The 25,750-nt window shown below is 36.7% G+C and overlaps 2 protein-coding genes across 2 annotated transcripts; both read right to left on the bottom strand.

Moving 5' to 3' along the window:
* Positions 1-3,251: 3,251 nt before the first annotated feature.
* On the bottom strand, positions 3,252-3,764 carry LOC122274600. Its single transcript, XM_043083625.1, has one exon. The coding sequence runs from the start codon at positions 3,762-3,764 to the stop codon at positions 3,252-3,254; it is 513 nt and encodes a 170-aa protein (XP_042939559.1).
* A 1,591-nt stretch (positions 3,765-5,355) lies between these two features.
* Positions 5,356-15,922, bottom strand: LOC122274599 (glycine-rich domain-containing protein 1-like). The gene is made up of 11 exons (XM_043083624.1): positions 15,900-15,922; positions 15,291-15,458; positions 14,903-15,020; positions 14,476-14,730; positions 13,472-13,930; positions 12,776-12,806; positions 12,407-12,548; positions 7,735-8,319; positions 6,888-7,086; positions 6,121-6,276; positions 5,356-6,035 (listed from the first exon to the last, which is right to left on the bottom strand). The coding sequence occupies exons 2-11, from the start codon at positions 15,446-15,448 to the stop codon at positions 5,553-5,555; spliced, it is 2,586 nt and encodes an 861-aa protein (XP_042939558.1). The 5' UTR covers positions 15,449-15,458; positions 15,900-15,922; the 3' UTR covers positions 5,356-5,552.
* Between the last annotated feature and the right edge of the window lie 9,828 nt (positions 15,923-25,750).

The following is a 25,750-nucleotide window of genomic DNA, read 5'->3' as shown; positions in this document are numbered from 1 at the left end:
TTTTTAGGATTTTCTCTAAAACCAACCCTCCATCCTGTTCCCTAAAATGGGGTTCTAATTTTCGGGGTGTACAGGAAATCTCCATCTTTAGGGACCTACTGTACATCCCCAAATCCCATTTCCGCATCCTGTCCCGCGTTCATCCATCTCGACGGTTGGTGCTCCAATAATCGCCTCTCCTCCCCTAACCGACCCTCTCTCGGTGTGAATCCTCTTTCTTTTTTATGTTTGGTATGTGCGAATCTGATTACCGTTTGAAGGGCATTTGGGATTTGTTTGGTTGCTGTGAAAATTTTTAGGATTTTCTTATTTCCCTGAGTTATCCATTTGGTTGCTGTGAAAATTTCTGTTCGGTTTGGATTTCTTTTTTCCTGAGTTACCTGTTTGGTTGCTGTGAAAATAAACTGGAGGTTTCCTTTGATTTTTTCCTGAGCAACCCATTTGGTTGTTGTGAAAATGTGCTGCGGTTTGGTGTCATATTTTCTTGAGTAACCCGTTTGGTTGCTGTGAAATGAGATGAGGTTTGGCTTGCGTTTTGATGAATTGTGCCCCTGTTTGGTTTGTGCGAAGTTCAGAAAATGTTTGCTGCCCTGTTTTTCCTTCTGTGATTGTTTGGGAACCCCGAAAATCCAAATGATGTTTCTGTCATATTTTCCTTCCTCTATTGTTTGGTTGCTACGAAAATGTTTACTCTTTTCCTGTGATGATTATCTAGCTCACATGTATTATTTGGTTGGCCAGAAAAGATTTATGATTTTGAATCTTTGGTGATCCAAGATTGGTTTTCAGTTGCTGTGAACATCTTTGCTTGATGAATTTCGAATCTAGATTTTTTTCCATATCTTTTTCCTTCAAAGCATGCTTCTTGGCTGCTGTTTCTTGGTCTTTCATATCCAATGTTGAATTTTCACCTGAATGTTGTGATCTCTCTTCTAAATTCTATTTTCATTATGCAATTTATAAAAATACATTATCCAATCTTTGTAACCTGTGATTATTTGAGAAGACAATTAATTTCACTACAACTACTTTCTAGATTTTAATTTTTATCTCTGATTAGAGACTTGAATGGATTAATTCCATATGTGGTAGACATTTGATCTTTATCTTTTTAGAGATAGATGAATACTTCACATATATAATAGTTGATCATACTTTTATTAAATCTTGTTGGAAATGCAAGAATGCGTTTTAAAATCATCTTGAATTGATGGTATTTTTATTGGTGCTCCAATAACATGCTGCTATTAAGAACTTGCTCTTGCTCCTTTAACATGCTGTATTCGGCCCCTTTAATTTAGTCTCTTGCTCTTGTTTGTTATTAAGAACTTGTGTTTGGAAAATGTTTTTTTTGGGCTTTCGGACTCCTATTTTTTAATATAATTAGAGAGTGAAATTTCTCTCCACATAACTCTATATTATGATAGGTATTAATAGCCCAACATGCTCATTTTCTATATGCTTGAATTGATGGAATATTGCAACTGTCCTTGGAATAAAATAGTTTGCTCATTTTGATATTTGATGTTGGGTCATTTGCAGTGTTGCGTATCTCTCGGGAGAGAGGGTTTATATTAGGCTGTGATCATGGTGTTATAGTGCGGGTTATGTCAGAAGTGTGTATGGGGCCCCATCGATATGGCAGGGTAATTCTCACCCAAATTGCCATATTGCATTTTGTGGTACTTTCCACAAAAGACAATCGGGGTTCGGGTGAGATTTTGCAGTCATTCGATGTTGGGATCCTTGCTTACACATGGTGTCAATATTTACACCATTCTGAGCCTTTTTAATTATTTATATATTCGATATGGATGTAGAACTGGATAGGGATGCTCGTATTTAGGATTATTTTGTTTTGCATGTTGTTTGGTATTATGGATTAATTGAGTTATATTATGTGTAAACTAAACCACAAGGTTGTGATGATGACAACCGTTTGTGGGGATACGGGAAATTTACTGGTCATTTCCCCAATGGGTGGCCAATCAGGACGGCTAATAACTATTGGCAATCGGTTGTAGCAGCCATCAGTGGGTGGCCAACTTTCCAAGATCATACCAAACGGTTTCTGAGCCATCCGCCCGGACTAAAACCCCAAACTTTACAAATTTCGTTTCTAACATTTTCAATACATTTTTAGCAATGGATTCACAAGACAGATGCCATATATACTTCACAAACCTCCTAAGTCAAGATCCTCAACTCGAGCCCACTTATGGTGGGCAATGTGGAACATCTCTATTGACCTTTGATGACTCTCCACCTCTACCCCTAACGAGCCTATCGGCGTTAGGAAATCAGTGAGGGGTGCGAATTTCACCCCCGAGGAAGACAAGTTACTTGTCTCCGCATGGCTAAATTGTAGCCTTGATGCCGTCTAGGGAACAGATCAAAAACACTCCCAACTTTGGGAAAACATTTTTGAGTACTTTCAACAATTTAAAGAAACCACAAATGAGCGGAAAATAAAGTCTTTAATTCACCGGTGGTCGATGATCCAAAAGGCCACAAATAAATTTTGTGCGAAATTAGCCCAAGTTGAAGGGTTAAATCAAAGTGGCATGACCGAGCAAGACAAGGTAACATTATCAAATCCCAAAGTCCTTTACTCAAACAATTTCTGTCAACAATTATTGAGTTAACCTTGGTTTATTTTTCCCTTACAAGTTTGACAAAGCGAAGATTTGTATGATTGCACAACAATTCGGGGAGATTATCATCAAGTTGATCATATTCAATGTTCAGACTCTCACTATCATCACGCTCATCTTCAATTATCATATTATGTAGAATAACACATGCTTTCATTATATTCGTTAGTTCCTTTACTTTAAATATTCGGGAAGGTCCACGAATGATAGCAAATCGTTGTTGAAGTACCCCGAATACACGCTCGACATCTTTCCTTGCGGATTCTTGTGCTTTCACAAAATTTTTCTTCTTATTCCCACATGGTGATGGAATCGTCTTCACAAAAGTTCGCCACTTGGGATAAATACCGTCCGCAAGGTAATAGCCCATAGTATAGTCGTTGCCATTGATAGTGTAATTGACTGGAGGAGCACGCCCTTAGGCAAGTTCCGTAAAAATAAAAGATCTCTCTAGCACATTAATATTGTTATGTGAACCGGGCATACCAAAAAATGCATGCCATATCCAGAGATCTTATGAAGCAACTGCTTCTAAAATAATAGTTGGTTCACGGATGTGGCCGGAGTACATACCTTTCCAAGCTGCAGGACAATTTTTCACTTCCAATGCATGCAATCAATGCTTCCCAGCATTCCTGGGAATCCTCGTTGTTCACCAACTGCAAGCAATCGGCCTATATCTTTAGCAGTTGGAGACCTTAGATATTCTTCTGAAAAAACAGTTACTACTGTCTCAGTAAATTTTTTTAGACTTTTCATTACGGTGCTTTTACCAATACGTATGTATTCATCCATAAAATCTCCAGTAACCCCATACGCCAGCATTCTAAGTACTGCGGTGATTTTTTGCATACAAGATAAACCGAGTCGGCCGGCATTATCTCTTCTCTGGACGAAGTACAGGTTGTAAGACTCTACTTCATTTAGAATAGGAAGAAACAGGGGACGACTCATCCGAAATCTCCTTCGAAATAGATTCGAGGGATATACTGGATTTTCAGCAAAGTAATCACGAAATATGCACTCGTGTCCCTGAACATGATCACGTCGAATAAACTTACGACGTTGGCTATTGCCACGTCGCCTCGATGACTGTCCATCCGCCTCCATGTTTTGAACATCGCTATCATCTTCAGAGGATACGCATGTCAATAATTTGCGAAAGAAAGTACGAGTCATTTGATGAAAAGAGTAGGAGATCAAATGATACAATAGAAGTTTGGTTCTATAGAGGAAATGAGGCTTGAGTTTGCATATTTATAGAGGAATTACTCCTATCGTTACACATAAGAGTAAAAATGTTACCGTTTGAGAGAAGACAAAAAAAATTACCGTTAGAGAAAAGATAAAAAAATTTACCGTTGGAAAAAAATAAAAAATATTACCGTTGGAGAAATGACAGAAAATATTACCGTTGAAGAAAAGTTGCTGAAATATTACTGTTTCATCCAATTAAAAAATTTTATCATCAATACGTGACTTTCAGTTTTTCATTAGAGATATTGAGTATTCTTCTAATTAAATTTGTCACCACGTTAGAAAATGCACTAATTAATAAAAAAAATTATTTTTATAATACGAATTTCAATTTAAAAAAAAATATTTTATTGGATAGTCAAAATTTCTAATAAATATTTAATAGAAAGTGATATTTGAAAAAAAAAATAATAAGACAAAAGAGTTAGTAATTAAGATTGTAAATATAAAAGAGAGAAAAAAGTAATAAAAAATAATAAAGAAATATTATTTAAAAGAATAGAGATATGGATGAGGAATAAGATGTAAAAAGTTTTTAGAAGATAAATAAATTTTAAGAATAAATTTAAAGAAATGAATATTTGAATTAAATTATAGGAATGAAATGTAAAATCGGACGGAATGCTATAAGCAGCCCTATTTTGGCTAGTGGAAGAGCCGACCTGGACTGAACGATACACTCTAAAGTACTTTAGATAAACAAAAAGTGTCGTCTTTGTCCCTGAGGTCGCCAACTCTCACCTTCCCCCCACTTTATACGTACCTATCTTTTAGAATAGTCTAAAGAATCGTCCCGCATGCTGATTATGATTGTAACGTGCCAAAGCACAGTTGTGAGAACTGATGCGATGATTCCCCACCCCCCTAATGATTCGAATAATGAATACGTGAATTTCACAATTTTTATGTTAAAAATTAGAGTAATATTATATACAGTCATTTTAATATATTTTTTACGTATTTTATAAATATCATTAGTTGTATTAATTTATTTTTAATATGTAGTCAATCATATTAATAAAATATAAAAAAAATACGAAAAAATAACTATACATAAATTTTTTGTAAAAATTAGTGTTTATGTAAATCATTTACTTACTCACACGGCATTTTATTTTATTTTATCATTTTTTGATATGTCATTAATCGATGATTAAAAATTTTATAATTATTATTAACTTATCTTTCAATCATTTGATGTCATGTTAAGAAACGAAAGGATTATGATTAAAATGATAATAAACAGAATTTTTTATTCTCTTGATTTGGTTCATTCACAGCATGGTAGATTATTTTTGGTCTCCTCAGTTTCTTTTATTGTCGATTTGGAATCCGATCCTAGGTTTTTGAGCTTTGCTTAACCATGTAGGGGCAGGGAAATGTTGTTTGGCTTGGCATATACTAAAAAATGAAATGTGTTTGGAGGATCATACCAAGGATTTAATGATTATGAAGATCAAGCTATTTATTCACCAGATACATTATTCACAAGACAACTTCATAAGATTGCTAGCTCCTAGCTGTACTTGGTGCAACAAACAGTACTGCATAACAAGTTATAGGCAGGTAGGAACTTTATTTAGATTGAACTTGTTGCTGATCTTCCCTGATACATACAAACATCAAACGGCTACCGTCTTGCTAGAAGGTTGCTTCCTTTGAATGTTCTTCAGCGCAGGAGTGATCAGATTTAGTGCCACAGCCACCACCACTCTTTGATATGTTTTCAAAGCTACCGCCACACCCACCACAGCCTCCGCTCATCACCATGTTCCCACACCCGCTGCTCTTAACCATGTTTCTACATCCACTACCACCACAGCCACCACTCTTGAAGGCATTTCCACAGCTGCTACCACACTTTCCACCAGATAAATTGTCATTTTCAAATATTTTCAAGGCATTTCCACAGCTACTACCGCACTTTCCACCGCAACCTCCACCAGACAAATTGCCATTTTCAGATATTGCAGCATTGATATCCACATTTGCTTCTTCAGCTAGACTTTCCATCTCCATGTTTTTGCAATTCACAGCGAATCCATCATATCCCCCCTTCTTAAAAACATCAGCAAGTATAAATGCAGCTGTGATTCCAGGCACCACCATCCATTCTTCCTTTACCTATTCAATATAGTAAATAAAAATCAATAAATAAAAGACAAACACATCAGACACATTACAAACTTGGCACTTCTCCCCATCTTACATTGAAAATTCCAGATTTCAAGTCGAGTAGTGCCACTTCCTTGCCATATGGGTCTTCCATAGAGAAATCAACTGCCGTCATAAAGTCCTTTTCACTTCTATGTTTCACACAACGATTGGGCTCATACCCCAGCTTTCTTCCAGGGAAAAATTTTACCTGTATCAACAAAGGAAAGAACAAAACAACAGAAAATAAACTAGTCCCTTCGAATAATCATCTTAAACTCAGAAAAGCACTTCAATACCTACCCTTCAAGCAATAGTATCAAACACATGGTAAGTGCTATGCATAATGCTAGAGAAACTCCGCAAATGTGTATAATACAGCACAGGCATTTACATCTAGCTAAAAATAACACCTAATGGAAAATGCTACTATTCCTGCAACGTATCAGGGTATTGCCTACACCAAAAAGAACGATGCAGATATAGGATCTGCATGCAAAACCAGTGCAGGGCCAAGAAAACAAATTGCACATTTAATACATAACACTATGTAAATTCAAAAAGGTTGTGTTTCTGGCTCTGTCCTGTTAGTCTCTTATAGTAAGCACTAGACCATCATCAAATCTGCTCCATTTGGTAGTTTCGACAAAAAAAAAATGTATAGATTGATAATACTATGACTCACTACCTGAAAGTTAATGCAATCTCATTCAAGGTGTTCTGGCAATATGAAAAGCCATTCTACCAAGAAGAAGTAAACTTGGTAAAAATCCTAAAAGATTGAGAATAATCAGGTTATGAGGAATCAGAACTAATGCATACCATTCTATTGCCAGAAAGCTCAAAGAGATGGCCATCATGGCCAGAATTTTTTCGAAAATGAAGGGACCAATGGGAATCCATCAAAAACCACCCAGTCCCAACAAAGTCAGCAAGAGTGCGTCTTTCTCCAGAAGCCATGATACCAATTACCTCCTTACTAAGGATGCAATTTTCTTTTGCCTTGTCCTTCCTTAAGTCCCTGAAGTAGAATACCAGCAAGATCATAATATACAGAATATTTTATGGCATCTAAAATTATCAGTTAATTATAGATGAGAAGCATTCTCTGTTGAAAATATATTCTAATTATAATTGAGAATTGTACAGAAAAAATGACTTGAAGATGTCAATTCCCTCAACTTCAAAGGGTCACTAAATTACAATGGCAAGTTACAACGATGTGCATGTAATATATTACTTAGTCTAGAATATGTAGAACTCTGTTTCGAGTAAACTAATCCAGATACTCGTTTCCTTTCAGAGAGAATGCCTCCATCTTTATGGGTTTCAAAATGTCTGCATGTGTGCTGGCTTGAGGGTTATTTGATAGGAAGCCAAAGAATAATAAAATCACCCATTCAAGCTTGCCTATGCAAATTAGAACGTCGCTTGACTAACTCATGCACAACCATGAACTCAAATGTCATGAAATATTGTCATAAGACAAGGACCACATCATTCATACTCTGGGAATACCTAAGAATTTTTCACTCATAAATCATAAGCTACACAGTCATGCAATCATTCGTGTGTGCTTCACATAAATGATAAGATATCAGACCACATATGAAGAATTGGAAGTTAGTGATAACCCATTTTCTACGAGTAATTGTGGACGGAAATGTACCTCATTTGGAGGCTGAGCAGCTCTGCACCAGTTTCATCAATGACATGCACCATGCTCTTGGCATGTCGAACCTTTCCGGGGAGGGGGAAGAAACAAGAACTTTTTGGAAACCGTTGAGAACAAACCATTCGAAGCACATGTGGTGCTGGAGATGGAACAGTGAAAGAGACAGCAACTCGAAGGCCAATTGGTTTTGAGATCACACTGCTAGAACTTGGCACCAACTCCAACCATTTTTCAACTGAAAGTTCAGAGACTGGGGCCAGAAAGTCTTGCAGAAAGAGTGAAGTAGAACCCAATACTTTTGGAGTCCTTTTTAGCGGTAAGTTGGAAGTTGAATGGGATTTGAGTTGGAAGAGTAGCTCTCCTGTCGGTTCACATTGAAAAAAAGCAACCTGTTTCTCTCCGGACTCGGACAAAATACTCAAGTTCCGATTCCCTTTAAAGATTGTATCAGCTTGTTTCTTACAAAATGAGACGAAAAGACTTCCTTTGTTTGCCCTTCTGGCAAGTTCTTGTTGAATCAACCCAAGTATGAAGGGCTGCACATGCACCGTTTTCTTTCTTGGTTGTATTAGGCACCAACTGCAGCCACCAACCATCTACCCATCCACCGAATTCTGCAGCAAAGATTGATCAACAAATGCTGCACCGAATTGAAGGCCATCTTGGTCAAGAATGGTGGCAATTTGTCCCCCATAATTTCTCCTATAAAAGGAGATGAATTGTGAAGAGAAAATGATCCTCACTGAGGTGAGAGATCAGGCAGAGGGCAGAGGGCGAAAATGGGTTCTGGGGAAACCCAGAACGGAGGCCATTTGAGAGAGATAGAGAGATGGTGTGAGTGTTTGTAAAATTGTACAAACATAGTGAAAAATCGAATTTCCGCTTCAGTGGACGTAGGCAGTTGCCGAACCACTTAAATATTGTCTCTATCTATTGTGGGTGTGATTTCTGGGCGGCCGGAGGCGCAACAAATGGTATCAGAGCTTCGGTTCGTGCTACCCAGAAAATTACAGTTGATCAAAATCAACTTTTGATCACGCCAAAATGTTCCTCTCATCGAGACGGATCCGTAGCCGCAAACGGCGTCGAAAACGGATGTCGGAGGAGCCCGTACGCGCCCCTGGAAGTCGGAGAGTGCGATGCACGCGCCTCAGTCGCACTGGAGGAAGAAGACGAAGTGGGATACACGCGCCACGCGCCCCCACGCGCGGCTGGAGGAAGAAGACGCGTGGAACACACGGCATCACGCGCCCCCACGCGCGGCAGATGAAGAAGACGCGTGAGTAACACGCTTCCACGCGCCCTCACGCGCGGCTGGCGTTGCAGGCGCGTGCATGGCACGCGCTCACGCTCCCCCACGCGCACTCGGAGTACTCTGGCGCGTGTTGGACACGCGCCAGACGCGCCTCAGACGCCCTACTGCGGCGCGTGTGGTACACGCGCCAGAGAGATCTGGACCGTCCGATTTTCAGATCTTTGTTGGGCTAGATCTAAGCCATCCGGAGTCCGATTTCAACGATCAAATAGTGCTTTCCAACTATTTGGATCATTCCGGACTCATCCGTACGGTGGGAATGTCGAGATTCGCCATCGGTACTGTTGATCTGAACTGTCGATGCGTTGCAGATCATTTTGGGCTAGATCTATGCCAGTTGGAGTTCCATCGCGATGATCAAATAGTGATGTCAAACTATTTGGATCATTCCGGACTCATCTGTACGGTGGGAATGTTGAGATTCGCCATCGGTACAGTCGATCTGAACTGTCGAGGTGTTGCAGATCATTTTGGGCTTGATCATAGCCAGTTGGAGTTCCATCGCGATGATCAAATAGTGGTGGCAAACTATTTGGATCATTCCGGACTCATCCGTACGGTGGGAATGTGGAGATTCGCCATCGGTACTGTCGATCTGAACTGTCGAGGTGTTGCAGATCATTTGTGGGCTTGATCGTAGCCAGTTGGAGTTCCATCGCGATGATCAAATAGTGGTGGCAAACTATTTGGATCATTCCAGACTCATCTGTACGGTGGGAATGTTGAGATTCGCCATCGGTACAGTCGATCTGAACTGTCGAGGTGTTGCAGATCATTTTGGGCTTGATCATAGCCAGTTGGAGTTCTATCGCGATGATCAAATAGTGGTGGAAAACTATTTGGATCATTCCGGACCCATCGGTACGGTGGGAATGTTGAGATTCGCCATCAGTACATTTGATCTGAACCGTCCACGTGTTGCAGATCAGTTGTGGGCTTGATCGTAGCCAGTTGGAGTCATGATGGACTCATTGGTTTTGGGCTTAATTTAAGCCAGTTGGGATCGTGAAATTTGATGGAGCAAATTTCAGATCATTGGACGATGCTGATTAACTTGTTATATCAGCAGGTTTTGGCAGTCATACAACTCATGGAGCATATTGTTATTAAGAGGAGAACCGTATCGGATCTCGTTGTGGCTTTCTTTGAAAAGCCAGTTGCAAATAACAAAGTGCAGATGAAGCTTTGGTGTGGTAGTGTGGATACGTACAGTCTAAGGAGGTTCTGTCTAGGAGATTGGAAATTTTAAGTGTGTCCATTGTGACCCTCCAATCTTTCCTGGGAACTGACTTAGTGAGGTACTATTCATTTCTACGGTAAATTCATTAAAGCAATGTCAGGAAGTAAGGTTTCAAATATTGTCAGATTTGAGGTGGAGAAACGGTTCAATTTCAGATAAGGCAGAAGGTACTATTGTTGCCCAATAGCATTTGGCGTTGTGGTCAAAAGGTTGGGAGGTCATGAGAATGACTATGAGTAATTCTGCAAAGAAGTCAAAATTGAAGTTTCTCAATGTAAGAGATCTTATCCTGGATGAGGAGGTGCGCAGAAGAGATTCTGGCAAGATTTCGAGTTGTTGGTCCTGAATGTTGATTGTAAGGACAGAGGCAAGTCAAGATCTGGACAACAGATGACTCGCTAGAAATTGTGGCAAGACAGGCCACAAGAGACTGCTAAAATGAGGAGAAAATTGAGAATGATGCTGTGAATATGGTGACTGAAGAAATACATGGCATTGCATTTCTTGCAGTGCACAATGCTGTTAAGGACAGCCTGATGACAGCAGTCATTCAGTAGTGTTTTTTCAAAGGCGTTGAAGGGCAAATCAATTCCGGAAGTCAACAGTGATACTAGCGACTGGTGAAACGGCTAGTATAAGGAGCAATTTCGGCAAGTGGCTCCAAGTCAATAAATGGAGATACTGCAGGTCCACAGGTTTACACACAGCATTGGTTTGGCATTAATGCAGGGTGTGTGGTGGAAATTCATGTCGATGGCTGATGAACTTCCAGGAGAGCCAAACGTGGAAGTTACACCATAGTTTTCAGCAAGGTTATTTTCGACATGGGCCGAAGTGAAATGCTTGGAATTGGTTTATTCTAAGTGGATATGCTTTTATGGTGAAGCATGATAGCGGGAGCTATGAAGATCTTCATTGAGGTGGAGATTGTTGCTATTGTTGCCCAATAGCATTTGGCGTTAGAAGGTCACGAAAGATTAATTGGTCTTGGCTCGGGTTAATTGTCGTGTGAATTAGAGAAAGTAAAAGGAACCCAGTTTTACTTTTCTAAAGAAATCTTCCTAGACCACGACATGAAGTACAGGTGTGAGAGATAGGAACAAAACGTCAGATGTTCCAGGGATATCTACACCTAAAGAACTGCCAAGACGATCAGACCTCCATGGTGGTTACTACCTTGAAATGTATCCTGCTGAATGAAGGTAGTGAACTACGGTGTGAAGAAAAATCTTGCAAGAAGGGAGATTATGCAAGTCGGAGACTGCACACAAGATGGACACATGCGACTGAAGATAGCAGCAGGATGAAGGGTCAGTCACCCAGATCAGAGATGAGACCTCAGCAACAGGTTCTCTGATATGTGTCAAGGTCTGTGCGAGACCATTGATTCCCAGTGCAGTGGGGGATGTGTTGCCCTATGTAGGTGTGTTGATTAAGGGCATTGTACGTGATGAACTAAAGTTATGCATCACTTTAGTTAGTCTTCTAAGTTGAAGACATGAGCTGTAAAATTGTATAAGGGATCATGCTGGAGATAGAACTCGGCATGTTGAGAACCAGTCTCCAAGTTGGAGATTGGTGTGATTGTAGGATTATGGAGCCTGGTTTGAAAGCTGTAAAGGCACCAAGCAGATTATTTGCTCGGATGTGGCTAGAGCGAAGCAGATTGTTCGCTCGGATGAGCCTAGAGCGAAGCTCAGTTTGCTCAAGGTGTACATGAGTGCGGACTCATGGACTCAAGCAAAAGAAGAATCCTAGAAAGTTGAGATTGTGCAATTGAGCACTGGTAAATCTCCTCTGAAGAAAATCCCTTGCAAGCTCCGTGGATGTAGACGATGCTGATGCATTTGAAGATGCATTTGGAGAGGCATCTAGATATCCATTTGAAGACGTAGCTGAAGATGCATGTGATAGCGGATCTCTCATGGCTGACAAGCATTCCAAGAAAGAGGTGAATTCATTTGAAGAATGAATCAGTTTGCAAGCAGCCTGGTATGGCACACTTGGGTGGAGGGGGTGATTGTTGAATCAACCCAAGTATGAAGGGCTGCACATGCACCGTTTTCTTTCTTGGTTGTATTAGGCACCAACTGCAGCCACCAACCATCTACCCATCCACCGAATTCTGCAGCAAAGATTGATCAACAAATGCTGCACCGAATTGAAGGCCATCTTGGTCAAGAATGGTGGCAATTTGTCCCCCATAATTTCTCCTATAAAAGGAGATGAATTGTGAAGAGAAAATGATCCTCACTGAGGTGAGAGATCAGGCAGAGGGCAGAGGGCGAAAATGGGTTCTGGGGAAACCCAGAACGGAGGCCATTTGAGAGAGATAGAGAGATGGTGTGAGTGTTTGTAAAATTGTACAAACATAGTGAAAAATCGAATTTCCGCTTCAGTGGACGTAGGCAGTTGCCGAACCACTTAAATATTGTCTCTATCTATTGTGGGTGTGATTTCTGGGCGGCCGGAGGCGCAACAGTTCTTAACTCCAACAAACTCCAAAAGCACCTGAAAAAGGATTTAGGAATGAAAAACAAAAAAGATGGGAAAATGAGAGCTGTTTCCAAGATAGTAGCTCAGGTTGCATATGCACCTCCTTAATACACGGATGCCATAGCAGTTAAGTATGCATAATGAATCAATAGTATTGAAAAAAATAGACAAGCTGCAAAGTACTGTGAACAGAGTTATTTTTAAAAATCATAATGTTATTTGAAATGCTATTAATGGATTTCTTATCCATAAGCTTTTGAACCACTAAACATGATTATTAGGACCCTTTTGTTCTGGCTATTTTTTTTTTATTAGGACCCAGGTTTCGAGATTTTTATTTTGCCACCTCGTGCTAAAGCCCTTGACCAATCCACAGCCTCCATCCTATTTCCATCAAATTGATAACAGAGAGCATGAGAAATCACAATAATTCCCAAATATTTAATATATATATATATATATATATATATATTCTCTTATCAAATTACTGGGCAGGATCGCCACCAATGGTCAAAGCAGAAGGTGGTTTCTTGATATTTTCCTGATTCTAAAAAACTCTACCAAGATACTTCATGGCCCTGAGATGGCTTCATTTATGAGTTCTGTCCAGTAACATGCTAAGGTCCAAGAAAGAGAAAAACCAGAGAGTCAAGGACACGAAAGAGGTGATTGGAGACTACCTCCACAACCTTCAGCTGTGGGAGCTGAATTAGTTTCTGAAACTCGTTTGATGCAACTACCTCCTTGCCAATCATGTCGGATAAGAAGACAGGAGTGGTTGTGAGAGGAGATGGGGCACTGCCCCTATACATTGCCCCAGCTCTCCAGTACCTTCTACCAAATGTCTCTTCCCACTGCTTGCTAGTTCCAGAAAACCCAACATCCAGCTTCTTCCCTTCGGTTCTGTCTGAGTCCATATCATCATGCTCCAGAACCTTTCCAAGCACTTCACTGAGATCTTTAAAATAATCAACAGGGTGCAACAGGTGAGCGTGCCAGATGAGGTCAATATCGTATGTAGGGACACAAAAACGTCTTATGAACTTCTCCTTGTTTCTCTTAATTAGATGCAAAAATCCTTTATATCTAGCCACAGCTCCTTCAAGAAAGTGATCATTGCTCATATGGGGTCTGGATACCTGTCATGAAAGAAATGATTAAAAACTTTGAAAAATCACAGAAACATCGTGCAATGCGTGTGGGAGTTCCTGCATGCATCGTTGAAGGAGTGGTTAACAATGTGCAAAATATTAATTTGAGTTTTAATAACAACCAAAGATGGCCCAAAAGCAAAATATATCAGTTGACTAACTTTCATTGTAAGGGGTATTACTTTCACTTGTTATGAAGAACGTACTTAACAATATATGAACTTAACTTTCATCACCAAAAGGGTTTTCGGGTCACCAGTAGCCACAGAAAACCAAAAATCTGAAACAGCCCCAATTTGGGGTATCAGAAATGAGTATTCCTTCTAATACCCACATTATGAAACTATTTAATTGAGGGGTCTCTCAAAATTAAGGCATCACATTAGCCTGTCATAAACCGATAATGCTAATACACTTGACATGTTAAATCCAAGAATCAGCCACCAGAAATTGAAGATATTTCTCATTTTAAGTAATTCGGCCAAATCTATTGACTACACTGCCAAAAAGTAAATGTTATTTATAACCATTACCTGGTAAAAGAAAGGACTCTGTCTTTCAGCTGCTGAAACCAGATCATATTGAGTGTATTTTTCAATGCCAGGAAGTGTCTCAGAGATATGTTCTGAGAATGCTCTAGTTAGGTTGAAGTTGTAAGGCTCTTCTGGATACAGTGTATTCCATATTTCTTCAGTTTGCCTCTGACAAGTGCCTTGAACGGAAGACAAAACATTAGAGCTGTCGAGGATTCTTCCATAAAGTTTCTCACAGTCAGATTTGTATTGTACCTGAATAACAAAACCATAATAAAATAAAAAAAAGAAAGAAAAGAAAAAAGATCTTAGAAACCCAACTTGATTGAGCAAAGAGAAATTGAATATAAATAGGATTTTTGTTTTTTGTTTATGTTTTTTTTTTTTTTTTGTGGGGGGGGGGGGGGTTTGGGTTCAGAAGCCCTACTGGATTAAGCCTGTGGCAATGCCAAACCCATTCACAATCGAGAGGAACAACCAAAGGGCCCTCAGAAATCTGGGACTCAGAATGTTGGGCAAGCAAGGGAAGCCAACAAGCATTATACCTGCAACATAATCATAATTCAAAACTTCTATTTCTAAATGCATGTGCTAAAAAATAAAGGGAGTCGGTACTGAGCATAGATTGCATGCATCTTTAGAAAATATTACGCAAAAACCATGGGATAGGAGGAATTCATAATCCTTTACGAACTAGATGTCCTTTTACAAAATAGTAACAGCAGAACCTGAGATTTATGCATGCTTACATGATAATATGGAATGGAAACGAGCAACAATATGCCAAAAAAAAAAATGATTGTCAGATGCTTTACCTGTAGATGGCCCTCTCAAGGGCAGGGCCATCATAGAGGTAACGATTCCTATCAACAGTGGCAAGGAACTGAAGCTGCCGTTTGGCTGCTGCTACAAGGTCCACACTTATCTCAATGTTTTGCGCTTCATTCCACTCGAGTTCTTGCTCCAACTCCATCCTCTAAATTCTGCCATAATAAATACCATCTTTCAGCAACCACATGATGTCATAAAAACTTACAATTCACAATAAGAATCAAGTACCGAACTCAAAGCTAGCTACCATGATTTGATTTAGAAGCTCATATTCATAATATATATTTCTCTCGTGTATGTATGTGTATAATATATATATATATATATTTATATACCTACGTATAATTTTGGAAATATTTAATAAGTAGAAGAACATTGACTAATCAGAGAAATGAAAGCAAAAAGAAAAAGGTTCCGAGTTCATATACTTGCATATTGCATGCAAACTACGTGGAACTCAACTGGACTTGTAAAAATTTCGAAATGAAACCCAATTTATATGTGAAACTGACACACCAGATACGAAAGAATCAATAGAACAGCTAAGGAGTTTTTAACTTCTGACAACACAAAAAGAAACTCTCTCTACTAACCTGTTGGTAGCTGAGAAAACGGAAGAAAATTGAAAGAAAATCACATACTTCCTATGAAGACAAAAACTACCAATAAATAAAGCCAATTAGACTTATTATCTCAGCTCAGGAGAGGTTTTTGTTCCCCATTCAACAGGATTGAAAACAAAGAATCCCAGCGTGAACCTTATGCTGGCATCTTTGGTCACATTTTCTCGGAAGTCAAACGGAGCTAAAATCTCTAACCTCCACTAATTGAATTCACAACAACAACACAAAATACTCAAAATTAATTGAGAAAAAATAACAATTCGAATCGAACAAAAGAAACTAAGAATCTTAAACTCAGTCACTACCACCTCTGCTTTGCTTCGAGCACTCTGTTTCTTGCTGTCTTAATCATAATTAAAGCCTCTGGCCGGGTATTTGTAGTGATTAGGTGTCCAGTAAAAGCTTCTAAGTGACCCAATTACCCTCAAAAAATATAAAAAATTACCTGTAACTACAAAGGGCTTCCAGCCTGGAAGCCTTCCATACTTATTTTGGCACTTTGCCACCGACTTTTAAATATATATTTTAATAAAAAAAATATTATCTTACGCTTATTTTATAATTAATTAATATAATATTTTCACTTTATTAAAAATATTAAGTCTTTTTATTTAAATTTTTAAATTTTACGTTACCTCCTTCTATTTAAGTCCCATTTGGTTTGCAATCTTGGATAATGAAAATTTTATCTCATTTTATTTCATTATTATAATTTTTTTAAATTTTTATATAAAATATAATAAATAATTCAACTTTTTTAAAATTTAAAATAATAATAATATTAAAAAATAATATTATAACAATATTTTATTTAATTTTTAATTTTTATCTCAAATCACTATCCGAACAATACCTTAAAATGAAATCGTTATATTAATTAGTAAACAGTGTAATATAAATTTTTGGGTATAAAAAAGGGGACTGAAAAAACACTTATGGATTGTCTTCTTTAAATATTTTAAATGAGTAGTGCTATAGTCACAAAAAATTATAATAAAAGTAATTTTATAATCTGACAACTCACATCAAGACATATTAATTAATAAAATTATTTATATATAATCATTTTGTGACTAGAGTACTTCTCATCTTAAAACTATCTTATATGAAAAATGTTAATTGTATTTGAGAAAATTTTATAAAAAAAAAATATATATATATATATATATATATTTCTCTATTTGCTAGTTATTGTTATGCTAAAAATTATGAAAATTGAAATTTAAAATAATAATAATATTTTATTCAACTTTCAACTTTCATTTCAATTCAACTCAACTTACCAGGTAAAATTATAAATGCATATATAACACTACTCATCTCATATGGATAGGCCTCGACAGCTATTCGTAATATTGACAAAAAGAAAAACGTTGTTGTTAGGGTGGGCAATTGCATGGCTAGTCCAGGAAGAGAGTGATAGAGTATAGCTGAAGCATCTCAACCTCTTTCTGATCCGCAATCTGAAAACAGAGGGATGAAGAAGAAGAAGAAGAGCGTGAGGGGGTGAGCAAAGATGGATATAAAGCCTGACTCAACACGACAAAGGCTACTTCGGTCTTTGGTCTTTTCCTTCTGCACCAAACACAACCGTTACAACAACGTTATATATCAGTATTCTCGTAACCGCAAGAGCACAACCCTCGTGCCAAATCCACAATCAAATCATTCAGATTCTAACTAGTTTTCAGAGATAAGAAATAATGAATAAAAAAAAATCAAAATCAAACATTTTCAAAGAGAGATGTTACATTTTTATGTATATAAAAGTTTACACTGCATGGTTTAATATAATACGTCACATCTATTTTATAATAAAATAAAATAAAAAGTTCACAATATAATGAATTATATTAAATGTCTTGAAACTTTTGTATTAATTTTCTCTTATACTGTCAGCCAACCTATTTTCACCATTGATACTCTCTATTCCAAAGTTCTCAAAAAATGGCGCTAATACTTTAATTTTGGATGTTGATTTCGCAGTTGAATTACATTTTCACTGTAGTTTACAACTTTACAACGAAAGATTCTTTTTATTATTATTAATAGAGGAATGCTACACAACATCTTACACCACACACTTTATATATTAAAATATTATTTTTTATTTTTTATTTTTTATTTCATTTTATTCTTATTAAATTAATTGAATTATTTTATTTATCATCCACACACTACATATTTATTATTGAAAAAATGAAAAAAAAATTAAAATAAGTATGATGTGAAGTGTGAGGATGACAAAAAGAATTTTCCTTATTAATATTATGATTACAAGGACTATACTTTTTTGCTTTCTTGTTGTTCGTAACATGGATACAAGAGTATAAAGTATTAGATGGCTCCTAGTCATCTTTAGTAATAGCCATTGTTACAAGAATATTTCTACGACTAATCTTACAAACAGTCACTTTTGTATACTCTCTACACATTCTATTGATATAATTGACTGGATCAATTTTTTTTAATATGTAACGAATCACATCGGTAGCATGTGCAAAAGAATATGCAAAAGTGACTGCTTATAGAATTTGTGTATTTGTATACATCATTTTTCTACCATACATCACACATGATTTTTTACCTTTTTATTTTTTTTCTTAGCAAATATTTGGTATAGGGACGATGAGTTGAAGACTCAATTAGTTTAATAGGAATAAAATAAAAATTAATTTGTAGCAAAATCCAAACCAAAAGATCTTTCCTTATTTGAAAAATTCTAGGGCAATTACTTAGAGCAAAATCAATACTTAATTCTTTCTATATATCAATAGCATTTTCCATTAACAAAATCATTGAAGATATTTCTTTAAAAAGGGAATTTACAAGTCAAGAAGTTACCATGTTGTTGCATCGTATCCAAGGAAATAGGGATCATCTTCAGTAGATTTGGGCAAGCTTCCATTCATGAAGGTTGTTTTAATTTTGGCGTTAATACTTAATAGCCATCAACATGGACCTCTCCCAAAAATTGTCTCTCGTAAGCAATTGTGTAACTAGCATTGTTCTTGGGTTTACTCCATGATGAAGGAAGTATGGGTCAAAGGAATCATCACAAAGATTCGTATGGATAGAGGAATCTATCAATTCTTGAAAGAAAACAAAATCTTGAAGGAAATTGCGGAATCGTGAAAATTTTTTAGAGATATAAACTTTTGGACTAGAATTAGAAGGAACCTATATCATACCATGATAAAATCTGATTTCCCATATTAGCAATATGCAAGAAATCAAGCAATGAATGTGGGAAGCAACACTAAGAGAGAAGTCAGAAGAGAAAGGGAAAAAAAAGAAGATGTATTCTATATATTTTTGTGTACAAGTACATGTATAAACATTGATATACTTTTACACGTTTATTAGGGGTGTAAATTTTCGGTCCGGACCAAACCGGAATCAATCCAAGGTGGGGTTTTTTCACCCCAGGCTAGACCGATTTGAGAGTTGACAATTATATATATAGATTATTTGTTATAATAGTTATATAAGTGAATTATATAATTTTTATCTAACCTATCACTATTGACAATATAAAATGTTAAATATATAGCTATTAATATGCTATCAATTAAATAGTATATTATATGAATCATGATAAATTATAAATTCATAATATTATATGCAAGTATACATACTCTAATATCTACACCTAATTAAAATAATTAAGTTTTTTGTAAGATACCTAAGTTGCAAGTAAGTATGAAGTATCTATGGTCAATTACAAAATCATTCATTAACCATATATAAAATGTTAAAATTTTAATATAGGCCATTGTGCTTTCTTTTTTTAAGGTAAAACATAGTATACTTTTATAACTGAGCAAAGGACATTACAATGTGTTTGATACCATGTGGAACATAAGCCAAATTTACAACATCATGATTCAAATGAATAGCCTCTTTTGCTAGAACATGAGCCTCTTGATTAATACACCTTGGTATATAATTGAAATCCCAAGCTGAGAACCCAGACACGAAGACTAGTATATCTTGAACCAAATGACCACAGGAGGAGAGTAAACCTAAGCCTTCTTTGATGAAATTCACCACAGTTTTAGCATCACCCTAAAAAATTAGCTTGTTCAATCCCAACTTCATACAAAACTCTACAGCAAAATAAGCTCCAAAAGTTTCAGCAACTTGTGGTTTTGGAGTTCCATACTCACTAATCTACTTAGAGCAAATGGATCTTCTGAGAACTATCATGATGACCCCAAAAAACTTTATGCATCATATTAGTAATCTGATGGCACAAAGTCTTTGGTAGTCGAAATAATGCCAAACAAAAAGTTGGCAAAGCTTGGTTGACTACCTTAAGCAATATTTCCTTTCCAGCCTGGGACAAAAATTTTGATTTTTAGCTACTAAGCTTACCCCAAATTCTATCAATAATCCTTTTGAATGCACTATTCTTTTGCCTGCCAACCAATGAAGGTAGCCTAAGATACTTGTCAAAACAACCAATAGATCTAAACCCTAAGATTTCTTTGATAAGTTGCCTCATTTCACTTGTTGTGTTTCTGTGAAAAAATAACGATGTCTTTTCTCTATTCAACTTTTGGTAAGAGATTCTTTCATAGCATAGTAGAATGTCTTGTAGTCGACTCCATCCAATTAAACATGCTTTCATAAATAGTAACCAAACGAACAGGTATGAAAGCATTTTGATGGTAGAAGAAATCTGAGGTAGTATAATTTTGAGTCTATTGACCAAAACTTTTGGTATTTTCTTGTCGATTACATTACACAAACTAATAGGTTGAAAATCAGTTAACTTGGTTGGTTTTTTAATCTTTGAAATAAGTGTAATAAAAGTCTGATTAATTGAAGAAAATGTCACACCACAGTTCAGAAAATCCAATACCATCTTAGTAACCTTATCTCCAATAGTATCCCAGTGAACTTGAAAAAAGGAAACAGAATATCCATCTAGGCCAAGTGATTTGTATGGTGACATTTGAAAAAGCGCTTGTTTAACTTCAATCTATGTAAATGGCTTGACCAAAATAGCACTCATATCCATTGTCACCCTCTCCTCCAGAGTTGATAAACATGCACACAGATCCTTAGAACTAGATGAAGAATAAATATTAAGTCAAGTCAGCTTTAATGTTTAGATCATCAATTAAAATTCGGTCATCTTCTCATTCAATTTCCTGAATGAAATTAGTCCTTCTCTGGTTTACACATGAACGATAATATTTTGTATTTCTATCCCCAAATCTAAGCCAATGAACCTCTGCCCTCTGCTTCCATCGAATATCATCTTTCTCCAATAATATATTCCTCTCAATTTGAAGCACCCTCAATTCTTCCTAAGCTTCCTTTGACCCAATATCCTAAATGGACTCCATCCTTTCTTCTATATGCATCAACTCTTTCCTTTTAGTAGTCCTTTTATCTTTACTTCATCCTTTCAAAGCTACATGGCATTGATTCAATGATTGTTGTAAGTTTGTCACCTTATCAAAAGAAAAAGAGCCAGTACTCCAACTATGTTTGATAACCTCTTTACAATCAAAATCCAAATTCCAACTAGCTTCATATCTCCATACTTTTCTTTGGAAACAATGAAACTTATCTTGATCTGAAATAAATAGAAAATTGAGGAATGATCTAAACAAGAAAAGGGTAAAGTCTGTATAGGAATACAACCAAACAAATTAAACCATTCCTTATTTGTCAAACTTCTGTCTAGCATTTCCAAGGTAAAATTTTCATCCATTCTATTATTACACCAAGTAAATTTGGATCCTTGATAACCCATATCCCAAAAATCACTATCCATTATACACTATTGACAATCCATCATCTGCTGTATTGGTCTTCTGGCTCTCCCTTTTTTCTTAGACAAATATACAATTTCATTAAAATCCCTCACCACAATCCAAGGGAAATTGATATCTTTACTTAAAAATCTGATTAATTCCCATCCCTCCATTCTATTATGAACCACAAGGAGACCATAAAATCCAGTGAAGTATCAACATAGTCTATTTCCACACTGCATGACTTTCACATGAATGTGTCTGTGAGAGTAATTAATCAATCCAACCTCCAATATTTCATCCCATAACAAAGCTAAACCCCCAAAGTTACCAACATCATTGATAGTTAAAACATTAGAATAACTCAACTTCAATTTCAAAGACTATGTACTAGTACCCAACATTTTAGTTTCCATTAAAAAAACCATATGTGGCTTATATACCTTTATCATATGACAAAAGCTATGAACTGTGCGAGGGTTGTCAAGCCCTCGACAATTCCAAGTTAAAATATTCATTTCTCTTGTCGAGGTTAGGATTCAGCTTCTGCCAATACAGTATGGGTGTTTGAATTACCTGCCTCATCAACACATGATTTTTTAAGGAAACTTTTGGAAACAACATATTTACATGTAGAGATATCCATACAAAACCTATTCTTTCTCTTAGAAGGTAGCACGGATGATGATACATTTGGACTTGGATGTTGGCAAGTCCTTGCCTAGCATTTCCATTTTTTATTGGAGTCATGCTGTAAAGTCTTGTCACAGGATACAAAATGAATAGTAATACATGTAACTTTTTTTGATTTCCTAACATTCTCATCCTTGATAATAGTATAATCATCCGTAGCAACCCCCTTGGTTTGTAAAGCACCACCTTTCTCAAATAAGGATAGATTTAGAGGACTCTTCACTACAGTCTCACTAGGAACATGATTAACTCTATCAATGGTAGGGCTCTGCAAATTTCCGAGATTTCCGACTCCGCTCCGAATTCCGCTCCGAATTCGACTCCGACGGAGTCGGAGTAGTCGGAATTCGGAATCGGAATCGGAGCCACTCTGAAAACGGAGTCGGAGTCGGAGTCGGAGTCGGAGTTCGGAGTCTGGATCTACTCCGAACTCCGAACTCCGACTCCGATGTTTTTAAAAAACAACACAGAAGCAAAACGACGTCGTTTTGCTTCTGTGTTGTTTACATTCTTAATTTAAACGACGGCGTTCCTTTAAGATAGGAACGACGTCGTATGGCTGCGGGCTGGGTATAGACTCCGGCCGAGGCTGGTTCTTCACTCTTCAGTTCTTCTTCGTCTCGACTCCCTTCTTCCATTCGCGAAACGCCGAAACATCCCCATTTCTTCTCTCAATCTCGGACTCGTTTTTAATCTTCAACCGTTGGCCGCCTCAAAGTCAAAGCTCTCCCAAGCCGTCAACACAGTGCCCGCCGAGTCGCCTGCATCGATTCACCATTACAAACTGGTAAGCCGTAGGCCCATAAGCTTTGTATTTAGGAATGAAAATTTGGCCACTGATTTTTGCTGGATGTATTTAGGTCCTATTTAAAGTATGTGTTTTGAAAATTGCTGGATGTATCTAGGATAAATTTACAGTAAAAATCATATGTTGTTGAGGTGTAAATGGATTCTTGCGCCAGGTGTTTGAATAAATGCCTCAAAGCCTGAAAAAGCTTTGAGGTCCATCTGTATCTCCCTCTCGGTTCTGTAGCAATGAAGGTTGGAAAGTACATGGCAGCAAGATGCTTGCTAGATATATGAATAAGTATTATACTATTATGTACACGAGTGAGAGTGATTTATGAGACCAAATGCAATAAGAAAGTATTCTAATCAAAGTAATCTAAATGGTATTATACTCAAAAGTAATATAGACCAACACATCTAAAAATTAAGTCTCGTGCACGCCCCCTTTTTATTATTCACAAGTAATTAAGTCTATTTGATATGATATGTGACTCCATTAATCTCATCATTGTTGTTAAACCTAACATGGCCCATATATGTCTTGCTTGTGTTTTTCTTGTCGTGTTCAATATATATATATATATATTAGTTAGGCCGAATTAAAATTATCAACTATTCTTTGATATAAATATTCTTTAGAATTTGAATATACATAGGCATTCGAATCATATTGCTTTAAATGTTGTTGGTGAATAATATGGATCTTGCATTATCAAGCCGGAGGGATTAATATTTTGTGATATATCTTAATTGGTGGATGAGTCAATATCTTAATTGGTGGATGAGTCAATATTTTGTGATATATCTTAATTGGTGCGTGGGAACCTATTGCTGTTTGTTTACTGCTGCTGTCATTTGAGAACCACTACCATTTTTGAATCTCTGGTGAATGCATCCATTCAATTTGGTAAGTAGTGACGATTAGATTACTACTTTTGGGGTTGTGCTTTTTCATTCTTGGATTCAATACTATTTTAGTTCAAATTAATTTTGTTTTTGAGCTATATCATGCTTGAATTTTACAACATATAATTATTTTTACGTATTCTTTATGTACTCTACTAATATGATTGATCAAAATAATTATATTATATAAAAAAAATAATGATACAATTAATCATATTAGTAGAATGAGCAATATATACACAAAAATGACTACACAAAATTTTTTTAATTATTGCATATCATATGATAATCATATATGTGTTACTCAATATTTTACATCTATTTTACAATAATGAAAAAATTGTTATAATTTAATAGACATATTAAACTAGGTCAACTTATAAATTTTTAACTTAAACCAAATTTTTTTCATCTAATAATCTTTCATTTCGCATTTCTCAAACATCACAAATTTACCTAAACAATTACAGTACATTCCCTTAATCTTAAAAAGGAAAAAAACTACCTATATACATTCTCAACCAAAAAGATTATCCCTATTAGATTACAAAAAGTTTAAAAGATAAAAAAGTGAAAAAAAAAAAAAAGGAAAAGCTGAAAAATACCAACCAAAATTAAAAGTTGCTACAAAAAACAAAGAAAATCCTTAATAAAACCAATATCATTGATAGAAAGAAACATTACAAGTACTTTTTGTCAAGCCACATGGCTTGAGAAACAAACTTGGGAACATTCTCACTCATTCTCATAACTATCAATATGTGAATCCCAACTCGATTTGCCAAATGGGGCCCTATCACACCACAGAAAGTGTGAACCTTCATTATTCTATAAATTGCACCATGAGAACTTTATTAAAGGTGAAGGGGGAAAATAACTATTTTTAAAATGGTACAAGATACATGGTGATTTTCATTATTGTCATATAGATGAATTTATATTAACTATTTCTTTTATTTTATTTTTTATAGATATGGAGGCTTCACCTAGTGGAAGGTCAGAAGAGAATCCAAGCCCCACAATCCCATCACCGACACCGAGATCTAGACCCACTTCTAAAGCAGCTACTTCTTGTGCAAGTAGCCGATTTCCAATGCCAGTAGACATAGAACAGGAGGATGAGTTTAATGAGGATGAGGAGATGGGTATTGGGGATCTACCACCTCCATCTACAACTCCATCTCAACCACGAAATACTAGAAAAAGGTCTTGGACATGGGAGCATTTTACTAGGATTCCTGGTAATCCTGAGAACCCACAGGCCCAATGCCACCACTGTGGGCAACTCTGCAAATGTCATTCAAAGAAGCACGGCACCGCTGTCTTAATAGCCCATCTCCAAGGTTGCCAGCGATATAAAATGTCAAAGGGAGAGGCAGCCACTGATCAGACCAAGCTTAGTTACGAAGCTTCTACGGCCACTGATGGTACACAGATAAAGAAAATGGTCATCCCTCAATACAGTGAGAAATTGGTGAGGGATATGCTTGAAGAGATGATAATTGAAGATGAGATGCCTTTTACCACAGTCGATAAAAGAGGCTTCCGAAAGTTTGTCAAGACTCTTGAGCCACGATTTCCATTGCCATCACGGTATACGGTGATGCGGGATTGTATGAAGAAGCATGCAAAAGAGAAGGCAGAGATGAAGAAGATGTTCAC

The sequence above is a fragment of the Carya illinoinensis genome, chromosome 8 (assembly GCF_018687715.1).
Source record: "Carya illinoinensis cultivar Pawnee chromosome 8, C.illinoinensisPawnee_v1, whole genome shotgun sequence".
NCBI classification, from domain to species: Eukaryota; Viridiplantae; Streptophyta; class Magnoliopsida; order Fagales; family Juglandaceae; genus Carya; species Carya illinoinensis.
The sequence above is the reverse complement of the archived record's forward strand: the minus strand, read 5'-3'. Positions and strand labels throughout refer to the sequence as shown.